The sequence below is a fragment of the Neospora caninum genome, chromosome V (genome assembly GCF_000208865.1).
Source record: "Neospora caninum Liverpool complete genome, chromosome V".
In the NCBI taxonomy this organism is placed as follows: domain Eukaryota; phylum Apicomplexa; class Conoidasida; order Eucoccidiorida; family Sarcocystidae; genus Neospora; species Neospora caninum.
Genome location: NC_018391.1, coordinates 1610707 through 1624731, shown reverse-complemented (window position 1 = coordinate 1624731; position 14025 = coordinate 1610707). Strand labels below are relative to the sequence as shown.

Below are 14025 nucleotides of genomic sequence, written 5' to 3'. Positions count from 1 at the left end.
TAAGTGACACTCCACTTGGTTTCATGTAAGAAGGGGTTGGCTTTTTTACGAGTGCCGGCGCGCAAATCTTCCGTCGTGCGAGCGTCTCCACATATAGGGCAGGCTGCACAGTCACAGATAACTGTCCAAGTCTCACGATAGGATTACTGGGTGAGTATAGTTTCATGCATTTTCGTAACGCTGTGGAAACCGTGGGTCTGAAGGAAACATCAACGGTGCCACGGTACACGACCGGCGCAACATTGACGATTCAACTCAGGTGCGCGAAATACCCTTTTGCCGTGCGCTTTCGTGGAAACGTCAGGGCTGGATCAGCTACATAGAACACCAGTTTGGTGCGTTATATTAATGTTCGCAGATAAACCCAGAATCTGGCGATAGGGGCCCTACGTGGGTGTAACAAGCGCAGGGAAAGGTTTGACCGTCTTTTTTGATCGCAGTTCGAAGAGGTGGAACGAATCTTTGACTGGGCTAAACGTTTCTACACTCAAAAATCAGCGGCATTCGCCTCGGTACACCTCCAGCATCACTAAACGGAATCGATCAGCGGAGGGGAAAAGTGACAGCCAGAGGAAGGGACGCGAGTGTGGCAATTTGCTCTTTCAGGAAGACATTGCTGATGGACACGATTAGACACGGAGCCTAATTACGCTTGAGTGCCAGCACCACTGACTCCGGCAACTCTGTCGACAGCACGTTTGTGTCAAACAAAAGAATGCGGCAGCGCAATATGTTTTGCATGTGTTGGCGTACGTGCATTCCGTGGCACGGCCAGTACCTTTAAGGAGTAGTCATCTCTTCAAACATGAACGCTGTCCTTGTGGAGATGAAGCGTATCGAAAGGGTTCTCTGACGCGCCCCGGGAATATGCAATTCGTCAACCGTGTTGCAACCTGACACAAGTGAAAAATGCGCCTGTCGGGTACACTGCCACCCCCAGTCTGTTGTACTGGCATTCACTTGCAATCGGTGACCAACCAACTGATCTCTTGCTTCATCTGTTCAGAAAAAACACCAAATTCTCATCGGACCCCCACTCTAGGAACTGCACTGTTTCTTCTGTCCCGTCGACCCTGCATAATCATAGAGAGGGACACACTCGCGCTTCATTCCCTGGGCCCACACCTTCCCCTGTTGCAAATGCAAGAACTCGAAGAGGTGTGGTGTTGGTATGTTCCCAATAAGTATCAGACTGCTAGAAAATATTTCTTTTCAAACTGAGCGCTGATGCTTTTAAAGTCGGGACATCTTTTATTAATTTGGCACCCTGTTTCGACGAGTGCTCCACGAATCGTTCGAGAAACCGGTAGTCGTACCGATATGAACTCAAGCGTTTTTCGGTGCAGACCATTCCACAGTTTGGGGAATCCCGCCACGCTTCACCGCTATATCGAAGCTTCGATGGCGCATCGCTTGTTCCCTTAAACGATGTAGTTTCTGTGGTCTACCGTACTCATCCATGAGCTTCTGCATTCCTCGTTTTGCAATTTTTGCAGCCGTCTGAAACACCGCAACTGAGACGAGAACTCGTCGCGTGCTCCTTCCTTTTTTGGGGTGTCGCAGGCTGTCCCCGTTAGCCACGTAATGACTACTCTGCTTCGGTGAACGAGCACGCCACCTGTGCGAAATCATCTTTGGAACATCTGACGCCAGCATCGCCTCCATGGCGTGCCTTCTCGCTTCTGTGATGTGGCGCCTCCGACAGCAGTTTGTGTGAGGCGCTCTAACTCACCAGAGGGTTGTGAGACACCACGAAGTCTGGAGTGACACCGATCGCTTCTGAAGAGCTTCCTCACTTAGAGTCGGTGATATGTATTACACAGACAACTGCACGAGTCACGTTACTGATACGGCATACTAACCAGGCATGCCAACCCCATCCCTCCATGGAATCGAATCCGTCACAATCCGAATTACACCAACTGGACGTTAGTTGTCGCCTGGTAACCGCACTGCCCAAAGGGCACAGCCACCTCCTCCAGGTTTTATTTAACGGGGCAGAACGAGGGCACCTGCCGGGTACCAGGACACCGCCCGTTAGACAGCACGAGACATGACGCACACTTTCGTGTGGTTCACTTGCTTTTTCTGGAACCAAGCACTGTCGGCATACAGTGCACACAGTTGAAGATCGTCTTTTCACTTCTGAAGCGTAATATGCTGAACCACCGCAGGCCTTTTACTGCAAGATGGAATTCACTGGAGGAAGGCTGATACAGTAATGAGTTCGCTTCTCCCTTCCAAAAAATGGAGCAGCTGTACAATTTGTCCTTGCGAAGCAAGAAACGTTGGAAGTGTGGCAAGCTAGCCCCAGTCGTCAACGATATAAAGAAGAAATCGTGCACCCCACGAAAAACACGGCGTTAGACCCAAAATTCAGTTAACTCGTAATCCTCCCTACTGCGCACCGCGGTACTGGGGGGGAATCCAGTCGTCGGGATTAATATCCATGTCTCTCCATTTCTTCGCGCGACGCGCCTCCAAATACTGACCATAGGCATGGTGGTCCAGGTGTCCACCCCAGTAGTTCCATCTGAGAATAAAACCACACACACGGGCAAACACTGGTTCCTGACCCCTGAGGGCACCGCCAACCACAAGTAAGCTGATCATATGTTTGTAATGCTTGGAACGCATTCCACTCTCTGTCATGGAAACGGATTTCTCCCCACATTCACGAATTTTGGCGATCCGAAACGGTTGTCGCCATGCTTACATACGATGTTACGGTGGTTGTATGAGGTACAATAACTCATTTTCAATCGTTCAATTCCTTTCGGTCTCCTCACCGAACATCATCACTTGCTAGGTCAGCCTGTACGGGAAATGTGACCCCCACATTTTACTTCTGTCCTATTCTCAACCACCACAAGGCCTTCTTTTGGGGCAATAACGGAGTCGACCCCAAGCCACGCCACCCCAACGAGGCCGCTCAGTGAGATTCGCAATGAATTTCACAGTAGTTCGCTGATCGCTTGCACGTGATATACGCCATACGAATCAAACTATGGTTGTACTGGATTCTGCCAGGGTCTCGCCGCAGAAGCAGAGTTCCTCACCTGAAATTCTTGAAATATTCGTCGCGTGGCATGTGGTGCTCCACCGGTTCAAACCGTTGTTCATAAAAGACGAAAGCGAGGAAGGGGCAAGCAACCAACACAATGCTGAGGATCACCATGGACAGCCAGTTGAACATTGGAAGCATCATGGTGCCAATCTGCCTCAAGGTGTACTTTTGCAGCATATTCTCGACGTCGAAGAAGGAGGCGATTTCAGCGTGTGTGCACGCGTGGAGCGACGGCAATTTCCCAATGTCATACTGATAGCCTGAGCAGGTAAGCAGAGCAAGGTGACATGTGCAGAAGTTGCCGCGTTTCGCGAAACGCATCCCAAGCCTCAGACCCGTATATGGACGGAATCTCCGCTTTCACGAGGATGTGCGGAGCTCATCCGGCACGTCTCTTTCAGCTACCGGACTTCTCGCTGCTCGCTCCAAGTCCAGATGCCGGCACCCCCCTTTTGTCAAAACGCTCAGATGACCCGAAACGAGTTATAACTTCCAACAGTCGCCAGGCTCAGGACTCAACATCCGGTGCCCCCCGCCTGACCAAGGCCAGCCTTAACAGAGAACACGACTGCAACGCCGAGACATGTGTTCCAGCTAACTATATGCATCTCATCCTGCCGGATCCTTCCACAACCGCGTCGAAATCTAGTGAACCCCTGAGACTACGAAAAGCAAACGCCACCCGAAGAGCATCAACACTGCAAATCACGGAAGAACGACTGGGCCTGACAACGTCGTCGCCTTCACCTTGGCGTCCAGTATACCTGATCTCTGAGGCACCCTGGTTGTGAACGGGCTGATCCACTTGTGATCGTGGATTTTGCGCATGTCCAACCCCTGGTGAGGACGCGGAGCCTGAGCTTCGAGACCCTCTGGATGAAATTGCTTGTTTGTCACCGAGAAGGACTGAAGAGGCGCTGCAGCGAACAGCAAGCGGCGGTGGCTCAAGGAGAAAAAAGCTGGCGCCGCCCGGCAGCCCAGACGCAGGACACCGGCGCGGGAAGACATCGCCATCGTACCACACGAAAGATTACCTCTGTGCCTCCCGGCACAGAAAATCACTTTGGTGACAAAGAGGGTATCTGTCGAGGAACGGAGGCGTGCAACGCGAGGGACGCAAAGACCCCGACGCTCCTGAGACTGGGAGCACTCGTGTGCATGCAAAGGTGAAAAGAATTGACACCTTTTCAAGTCCAGTAGAAATCAATCAACGAGTAGTCTAGTCTACATACAAAAAATACAGTGCGATTTATGCATACAGCACTTCAGGCAGAACAGCCTGTCATACGAGGATCCTCTCTATACCACAAGGGTTGTCCGATAATATTGAACCGGGCGCGCGTCGGCCAATAGGAATCTGAGCTGACCCTTCTTTTAGCCGCCACCGGTGGCGTGCCAAAAAAGGGCGCATGCACCCGGATGGACTGTGCTGTCTTGCGTATCTGGTTTTTTTAAAGTAAAACTTGTCACATTGGATTCACAGCTCATTGCATCCGTTACAGGGAAAACACTTTCAGAAAACAAAGTTGTACACCACAAAAGGGTACAAAAACTGCGTTTGTGCTAACTAGGAAGTGCTGCCCCCCCTGGTCGCGAGGGAGTGCTCGTCGCAGCGTTGGCCTGATGCCGCCTCGTCTGCTCCGCAAATTCCTCCATATTGTTGCAAGGCCACTTTTGGAACAGACAGTAGAGAGCTGCAACAAGGTCAAGATACTCCTCTGCGTATCTCGACGACGCAAGAAGAAGCTCTGCACGTGGGACCATAAACTGATAAGCCCTCGCCGCTAATGGAAACGCTAGATTCGCTCCCCGAACGGACGGCAGAGGGTTGTCTGAGACGAAAGGTTGTGACACGCTAGCCATGTAGATCGAGGGCGCAGATGTGTTTGGTCCAGGAACGTTCCAGATGTCGGCCGATGAAGTTAGGCTGTTGCCGTACACGTAGACGTTGTGCTGGGGAAAAGTCATGTTGCCAGCCATAGACGTTTCTGATCCTGAGAGCTGGCCAGGAATGTCTGAAACGGGTCTTGCCACGTCTCCGCGCTCCGGCAAGTCGGTTTCGCCAGCACGAACCACGTGTGGATAAGCTTGTTCGGGTTTCTTATGGGAAATCTGAGCTGCCAAATAGCCTGGCGGTTCCACATCCATGGGTGCTGGGAACTGGAAGTCGCCCCCTGTATTCTTCATAAATTCAACCGCGTCATGCAGCTTTTCGCGAGTGGAAGAGAATAGCCAAGAGTGTCGTAATGAAGTTCCAGAGGACTGCGATGACTTTTCTGGTTCATCTCGGCCATTTTGTCGGTAAGGATTTGGGCCCCCCGCGGGAGGGAACCGAAGTCTAGCAGTTGATCCTGTGTGTTCTCTGTCGTCTGGTAACCTCTGCAGGGTCTGCGTTAACCTATCCGCTCCTGTAGGCCAACTGCCAAATTCTGAAGAAGATGGCTCTGGAACACCTCTCCCTAAGTCGGCCCGGTTGGTACGTTCGACAAGCGCTTGATTGTACTGAGTCCGGTGCCTAGATTTGTCATCGGGAGAAAAAGCATCCTGCTCATAAATTACTCCCGAATACATAGGGTTCGCCCGCTGCTGATGTTGAGCCCCTGGGACAGTGTATGAATACTCTGAAGGTGACTGTCGCATCATTTCGAGTGGTGCGCCTCCCGGCTGAGAAGCACTGACGACGCGCGGGATATTTTTAGATGTAGTCGAGAATGATGTACGCGCTTCTCGGTCAGAGACTTGGAAAGGCATCGAATACGTCGGCACATGATGGAGTGGTGTTGCTGCAACGCCTTCCGGAAGGGCATAAACATTTGCGGTCTGTGCAAGCGGCGCCGCTGCGCTAGCAGCAGCGAACACGCTACCAGCCACGACAAGGCACGTCGACAAAAACGCCAAGCAGAACATCGAATCCACTTGGAGAAATTAAGACAAACCGCGATCGTTACAAAACATCACCTGCGATAGAAATGTGGGCAAGTTGAGGCCTCGTTTTCGGGTAGCTGCTAACCAAAGCTTTCCCTTTTTCAGACTCGCAAGGCGCTACGTCGTGTTTGCACGATGGGTGTACCCTAGCTAGAACAAGGTAGTAGGCAAGCGAGGGCGGTCTGTGTGAAAGGGGAACTTTCCTTTTCGTCTTCCTTTTATCTGGAAAAAAAGAGGATCCCCACAGATACCGGTCACCTGCGCCGCTACGGGTTCAAGCAAAACTCCGCATAGGCGCCGTTTTGTTCCCTACTTCCAGTGCTCGTTTGTCAGATCGACTGTGAGTTTCGGGGAAAACGCAACGTATCAGTTCTTCCCATAAAGGTTTTTTTGTTCAACGGGGAAAAAAAGGTTTACAGAGCCAAAACACACCGCGCCGCTAAACAGCACGTTCTACAATGAATCAGCGGGCCCTCTCCACTGTTGTAAAACCACAAACACGTATACCCTGCATACGACATGTGGCGAAGTGGAGAAACATGCATTCACACTGCCTGTGGCGCAGCACCATCCGCGCAGTGGTGGGTACCATGCGCTGCTTCAGTAAGTGCCGCATCAGCACCGGCTGCTATTGCTTCCGCTTGCATCTGGAGCAATTTGACGACACTCGCTGTCACAGGCGGTCCCCCCAGGCGTAGAACATGCCATCTATTTTTCAAAAAGACCACCGACAGGCCGCATCCGAGCTTTTCTTCCTCTCGACTCGGGTCAACCACCCACCACTGGTTCATCACGTGCGAGAAAGTGACACTCAACGGCCTGTTCGACACAACAACCTTCTCCTCGTTGAACACGGAGAGGCCCTCCGCACTCGCGGCGCCGGGGAAATCGGGTCTATTTTCCGCAGGCAGAAGCTGCCTCCACCACTTTGCTTTCGCGTCCCAGGATATAGCTGGTAGCACTGTGTTCTCAAGAGCCGCCACAGCTGCCAGCAAAGCGAAGTCTAACGGGTTACCATCGTACTCAAGACAGACGACGTGCACATGGAGATGCCACGCAAATGTTTGTTCCAAGTTTGCTTCTGTGCGTCCAAATTCCGAGGAAGGGTGTGGGCTGTTCTCGTCGTCCCGCAGATCGTTTTCATCGATCTCACCCCGTTCCGCACCTTCAGTTCTCAGGCATAACTGACAGGTGTCGATAACCGAATTGGAGTTCAGGAGATCTGTTACTACACCCGAAATAAGTAAGGGCGCGTTGGCATTAGGCCCACCCCCATCAGAGAAGTCTGCTCCGCAGATACTCGGGAACTCGACCGACGCGACAATTCGACCTGCCGCCAAAGAGCTTGAAGCTTCAGCCTGAAGCTGGCGTTGGCTCTCTAAGAGCTCGGCGCACGCTGATTTCTGAGGTTGGATGTTGCCAACGGTGCATCCTTTGGCCACTGGAGGGCCAACCTCACACTTAACTCCTGCCAGGTAGTAGTTGTTACCTGCCCTGACCGAGGCGGAACCGCAGCAGTTAGTGAGTGTATTTGACGAAATGAGTGGCTGTCTGTAGGTGAGAAAGGAACGGCCATCAGCTCGGACCTTGTTTATCAAGAAGCGCCGGTGAAATTCAGCCGGTAGAACCGTTCGGAAAGCGTCGCAGTCCATAGTGTGCCAAACGCTGTCAGCCCGCTGCGGATCAAGGCCGAAGGGGGACTCAAGTGCCAGCACCGCGCACGCTACTGTTGGACGAACTTCGTACTTTAAATATAAATATTGCCAAAATGGTGCGCAAACTCACCATTGTCCTCAACGCACAACAAGTCCCCGCAGGACGTCTATCGGCGGGCCATGTGAAAATGCAACCGGACGATCGGCATGTCCCCGTCGCAGAAAAATCATTCAGAATGGCACGCAGTTCCAGGCACAGGTTCTTGCATTCGGTCACCACACGAAACGACTTGATACATTTCCTGAAAAAATACTGCAGCTTGTTCAAAGACTGGGTTCAGCAACTGTTCCTTCTTCCATTCTTAACCATAATACCAGAAGAAAGTCTTTGTTGGCACTGGCGCATCGCCGACTTCAGCATGCATGTGCCTCACGTTTGCCGACCATTTTCGCAGCTGCATGCTTCTCCGTTACAGCTCAGGATGAATTATGTGAGCTACTTCACAAAACAGAGAAACAGCACGAGGGTCAACTCATAAGAAAACTTGCGTAAGGAAAGGGGACGGCGACCTCAAGGAGGAAAATCGAACGAGTGTGGCGCGTTCACCCGATCGATCTTTGAAGTGGCGCTTGGATCGTCGCGGCCGCCCGGCAGGCCCTCTTCTTCCCCGGCGCCGGCCATTATATGACAATGCAGGTGTCCTTGAAAATAGGTCGTTGCCCTGTCCTCATCAACGGCTATGAACCCTTTTTCCCAGATTCTCCATTCTGTTTTTCCGAGTCACCCGCACAAAACATCGACGTCATCGGCTACACATTTGCGCAGCCGATGAGGTACGTAATTACTGAACGACAACCTAGCAAAAAACCGTTCACTGTTTCTTACGTGCTACCTCTGCTCACTCCTTCAGCAAAGGCCACTTCATCGCCTGATAAACAAAACGAGTCGTGGTCATTCCACATGCTCGACTTTCCGGTTGAGTCCCTCGCGTTCACTGTCGACCAGTTTACTAGCGCCAGCGTCCTTGGCACTCCAGATTCTCAGCATCACGCGCGCTATTTGGATGCGCTGGAGTCGATGTGGGAACCAGGTTGCATGCAGCGGCCCCGAGGTCTTCAGGGACAAAGGTAAAAGACACTTCCCAGTCATGAAAGCGCATCTGCGAATCTCTTCACTCGATTTGCTCGGTAGCCTGAAAATCCTTCTACGATCAGCTTCATATAACAAGAACACAGACAGCAGATGGGAGCAGGGCACCTTCGACTCTCGTCACAAGATAATGTTCAGACCTGCAGATAGCGGCTCTACAAGGCAGTACACCCAAAAGCCCCGGCGGCTCCCAGTGACAGTCCTTATACACATGAACCCAGTTGTGAGGACAAAGAACATCCACGCTGCTCCAATACGTACATGCACATGACGCTCTCCCAATATTCAGGAGCGGTATTCACCGTCGATTGGCAGCTGGTGCACGGCCCAACGGCCTGGTAGGGGCCCGAGGAAACCTCACCAGCATCCCTGTTAGAGACGTGTGTACTATGTACTCTCTCTTAGCCTTTTAGGCGCGGTTCTAGGCTGCATGCAACTCTTACATTGTTCATGTGCCTGCTCTATATGGTGTAAATAATACACGTAAGAGAACGAAAGACTGAGCTTTGACTCAGAAGTCAACAGATGCCACCAGACATGCCCGCACGAATGACTGGGCACAGAATCCCCTGAAGCAAACCAATAGGGTAGGTATTCTCAGCGGACAACACACACTTTCTTGTTCAACCATATGGGCTATTGCTGCTGAAGAGACATGTCAGTCAAATCACATATTTGTTGCACACATCTGTTGAGTATCTGCGTGCCGTAGGGGGCACCACACTGCTCGTAACAGCTATCGTGTCAAGTCGTGATTCCTCGTTTTCGGTACCGTATATAGCGATTCCTGCTCTTGGCAAACAGTCTGCCAACAGAGATACACTGTCTGTGGCAGTGCTGGAGGTCGAGCCGCTCGTAAACATGCGGAAGAGTAGTTGAGCACCTGCCGCGGGCCCTGGAGGTGCTGACGCATCGGAATCACGGCCGCTACGATTACGCGAACCTCGATCTTATGTGGACCACTGGAGACTCGGTGTTACATTTCCGTGTATCACAGTGACGGCAGCTGCAGAGTTTCAATTCCAGCCACGAAGGGGTCTTCTCGCGGTCCATTTCATGCAGCCACGTGAACCAAACGCGGGTGACACGTAGCAGTCATGCACCTGTTCAGTGCCAGTATCTTCAAAATCTTCTGAGTCTGAGACGAATACATTCAACGAAAGGAGTGCCCTGCTGTCCCACACGAGTTGCTCTACGGCGTGTATATTGGCAACAACGTGTGATGGACAAAGCAGGCATGAAAGGGCTTGGACCCTCAACTGAACATACTGCAGAAGGATGTCTGTACTAGTACAAAAAGGAACTTGCACAACGAAGCTCCTCGCTTACGAAGTTGCGTCTACAAAGGGGTTGGCTATCTCTTCGGTGCCGGCCACCGGCGAGATCAACACCACTGCAGTTCCACGCGCCACTATTAAACCAAGGGTGCGGGTCTGATCAAGAAGTTTGTATGGGTCTTCAGGATCTGCGCACACACAAACGAACACACAATCTTCAAGTCGTACCTGATAGAAAACTGTATTCTTTCCAGCCAAGAATATACAGCTCCTCTGGAGCTCGTGCAGCCCTGCGCTTGATAAATCAAAGACGATTTCTGGCACATAGACGCACGAACTCACAATTCACGCACGCGTTTCACCACGGCGATCATATGTCTTGCTTTCTCTAAATGATCCAGCCATTCAGGTGGAGCACACGCAGCGATCCAGCTTCAGTGCACACAACTATTTGTCAACGCTCACGCCGAAGACGGATTTCACACTTGTGTCAGCGTCTCTTCAGTAATGCCGAAGAAATTTGTGTTCCAGGTCACTACGTCTTGCATGACTGTCTTGTTCAGTGCGTTGTGTTTCGTGCTGGTTGTAGGCGTGTTGCGCCTCCTCCAGAAAGTGACATGCTGAGATTTTATCTTGCCGTCACAATTCTCCAAGAATAGTACACCCCCCAAAAACCGTACAGATGAATATGGTAATTTGTTCGTTAACGATGCAGAAGTGCAGCCGCGCCAGCTCTATCTTCGTACACGCTTGAATATGCTACAAGCGATGCCAAATGCACAACAGCTCACCTCTCAGGAATTCTTCAGTTTCGTCGAGAACGAGATTCGAGACGGCATCATGTCCTTTCAGCACACCGGTAACTGAGCACAGGGGAGCAAATCAATCCCAACACCCCTTTACGTTGAATTCAGTACGTTACCTTGTGCTCGGCTGTTGTTTATGAGTATAGCCCGCGCCGCCTCTGCGTGAACCCTTGTTGCTATATTAGTTGTAACTGCTAGGCACCGTCGACACCCACCCGCATAAACCACCGGCGCGGCTTCAGCCTCATCGCGGTACAGACACTGCGGTGTTGGTGTTAGTCTCTTCTTGGTCCAGGAACCTCCGGCACGCCGCGACTTGCTCGAACCCCTACATGAAAGAGAAACCACTACTTGCAGGCTAAAAGCCCGTATAAACACCCATTAAAATCACGCATCTCGAGGTGTTAAAACCACATAGAAGCCCTCTCGTCCTTGACATGCCTTCCACGAAAAGCGAAATCTGATATGTGCCGGCCTGTCGAAGGCGGGGCTGCGAATGCGCACGCGCTATCAACGTTTCGCCCCTGGAAGACCAATTGATCGCTAGAGCCATCATCTTTTGAAGTGTTCCCCGGTGAAGCAGAAGTTCCTTGCGAGCTCACTCTCTCGTCCGCCGCTGAATTTGACTCGAACGCGCTGGTTAAGGAACTTGTTGAGGTCGATGACCGACCGTGCTTCTTTGCTTGTCATTATGTCTAACTGCTGGAGGTTGTGACGAACGCCGTCAAAACATGAATCAGAAACCTTCCACTCTGCGGTTGCACTATTCAGGTGCTGCCTGCAATCAGGAGACGGCCACCGACCAGCCGATGAACTGTTATGCAACCAAGAAAGGCATCCAAGCGCCAAGGCCGCCGAACCGCAACGTCGCCCGAGTTACCAGGGAAAAAACGGTGTCTATATCGGCAGGATCCCCATAAAGTAGTGACAGATGTACAGAATGGGTTTGCATGCACCTGCCAAAAAATAACGTCCACAACGGCAGATAGTTGCTGGTCACAGTGTGCCCGTCGACGTTCTCTCGACTTACCTTTACCAAGTCCACGCTTCAGAAAGGAATAGTTGACATCCCAGTATCCAGTGGCCCCTGTGTGCCGCCACGAAACAAGCAAAATCTGGGCGCAACTGAATCGGTTATCACGGAAAAAAAGGGAATAACACTGTCCTGTTTTGGAGATTCGCGGTTTCGTTCCTCAGCGCGGCGGGAGCAATCAGTGGACCTTGAGAAGAAAGCGAAACTCAGCTCATCTGTTCCACATTGGGTGGTACCACAAAGTTCCCAGCTATGAGTTAAACAGTGACAGCCACAAAGCCTCCTCTCATAGTGGAAAACCGAGGAAGGGGAGTCAGTTGGAAGGCCGATGCTAACCCACAACCCACTGAATATGAAACGTTACGCGTGTGCCATATGCATGCAGGTGTCCCTCGCTGGCAGATGTACAGCTGGGAGACACGTACGTGCGGTTGTTTGTGAGTTGCGATTTTATTGGGTTGAGATTAAATTAACTCAGTTAACACTCGGGTATATTTTTATAGACACTAACTTACCCGCTAAGCACCTCTTTCTCTGAAATCCGTTTCACTTCTCGCCGGAAGTTTATATTATGTACTTACGGTATTACCGCATCGCCTTCCAAATCGATTTCAGGGAAAACCGAAAACCCGCATGCTTGAGCGGCATTTAGCTGCTATTTTAGCAGTATCTAAAGCTGATGTGCAACAGCCACACCCCGCGCTTTACTACCTATTCATGCTGTATTGCTCTAGACATTAAGGAATGTACGCGACATGTTACTTTTTCAATAAGCAAATGGATTGTGTGTGTGACCGCGCTGCGCTTGAAAACAGAACACATACATTGGGTTCTAGCCACCCAGTGACTCTACAAAGGGTTGTTGCTGGTGGCCGTTCGTTCACTAACCTCAGCTTACAGTGCCGCTATGTCCCTCAACCGATCAGAGCCCTTGCGCACAACTATCAAGAAGGGAACGGCTTTTCCTGCGATTGTAGTTGCCGGGCAGCTTCCTGTGCTCATCCCAGGAATGGGCTTAGCGGATGGGAAGAGAAGGCCAGGAACTAAGGCCCTCACCAGGAGTGCTCCGTCAATCCGATCCGAGTATTCCGTAGAGACTAACATCAGGAAGGAGACTAGCGGAGTGAATATCACGATATTCGTATATCTTCTATACAAATGCTGGTTTTTCGAATATACGCTGGACACCACTATACTTAATGCCCTTAACATGTCGGCCATGAAAAGCAATAGAACTTGGATCCGGTTAAAGCCCATCCATAAGTTAGGAGTTCTGCCGCATGCTAAGTACAAGACGTTGGGTATGCGTCGAAAGCTGCCGTTTAGGAATACTTTTGAAAGAGAGAAATTAGGATTCAGGGTTCCGCCTCTACCTCGGCAGTGAGAGATTGCTATGAGGTTCTATTCTGGTTCCGTACCGCCGAAGTATCGGGTCTACGACTGCGGCATCGGTGGGTTTAGAATAGGTCGAACCCCCAGAACGACAACATGTGCACGCCGAACAACTCCATTCGATCAATTGCCGTGTACTGGTGCGGTTCTTTACACCAAAGAAGGCATACCACAGAGCAAAATCACTGTGACTGTTGCTGATGTAATGATTCCGCTTGAATTTATCCTGTGTGGAGGAGGATAGACATGTTGCTCGACGGGATATAAGGATTCAAAACATTTTCCGGAATTGTTTTGCGCCCGAACATACCGTGAGGAACCGGATAGTGAGCCATAAGTGGCCCCTTGCATTCGCCGTAAACTGTAAATTTTGCGATACCTTTAGACTGTCAGACGCCTTTGCCTCCACGAAAAGCCGCGGCGATTGACGATAAGACTCATCTGTAAAAAGCTTCCAAGATAATCAAAATACTTTGGTTTAGAACAGAGCCACAGAAAGTATTGGCTCTCGAGATATGCTGTTGGCTTCTAAACCGAGCCTAATAAATGGTGAAGCAGTCAGTACGTTGCTGTCTACTCACGCAGAAGGTCTTGCATTCTGAGATATGGGTGTCCAAGATCTTCATGACATCAACACATGCTCCTTAGGTCTCATGAGTTGCCTGGAAGAGCGCGTGGAAACTTTTGACCGATGTGCGGCACGTAATAATCTTCTTGCAC

General features: G+C 51.0%; 4 protein-coding genes across 4 annotated transcripts; all 4 read right to left on the bottom strand.

The window, feature by feature from the left end:
- Nucleotides 1-2397: 2397 nt before the first annotated feature.
- On the bottom strand, nt 2398-4081 carry NCLIV_014100 (conserved hypothetical protein; the record flags this gene model as incomplete). Its single annotated transcript, XM_003881600.1, has 3 exons — nt 2398-2533; nt 3060-3327; nt 3832-4081. The coding sequence occupies 3 exons, from the start codon at nt 4079-4081 to the stop codon at nt 2398-2400; spliced, it is 654 nt and encodes a 217-aa protein (XP_003881649.1).
- Nucleotides 4082-4630: 549 nt separating this feature from the next.
- On the bottom strand, nt 4631-5254 carry NCLIV_014090 (conserved hypothetical protein; the record flags this gene model as incomplete). The annotated part of the gene is made up of 1 exon (XM_003881599.1): nt 4631-5254. The coding sequence occupies one exon, from the start codon at nt 5252-5254 to the stop codon at nt 4631-4633; it is 624 nt and encodes a 207-aa protein (XP_003881648.1).
- Nucleotides 5255-6537: 1283 nt separating this feature from the next.
- NCLIV_014080 (conserved hypothetical protein) lies at nt 6538-7644 on the bottom strand (the record flags this gene model as incomplete). The annotated part of the gene is made up of 1 exon (XM_003881598.1): nt 6538-7644. The coding sequence occupies one exon, from the start codon at nt 7642-7644 to the stop codon at nt 6538-6540; it is 1107 nt and encodes a 368-aa protein (XP_003881647.1).
- A 2478-nt stretch (nt 7645-10122) lies between these two features.
- NCLIV_014070 (putative u6 snRNA-associated Sm-like protein) lies at nt 10123-11570 on the bottom strand (the record flags this gene model as incomplete). The annotated part of the gene is made up of 3 exons (XM_003881597.1): nt 10123-10262; nt 10866-10937; nt 11483-11570. 3 exons carry the CDS (start codon nt 11568-11570, stop codon nt 10123-10125), a joined length of 300 nt encoding a protein of 99 aa, XP_003881646.1.
- Nucleotides 11571-14025: the final 2455 nt, after the last annotated feature.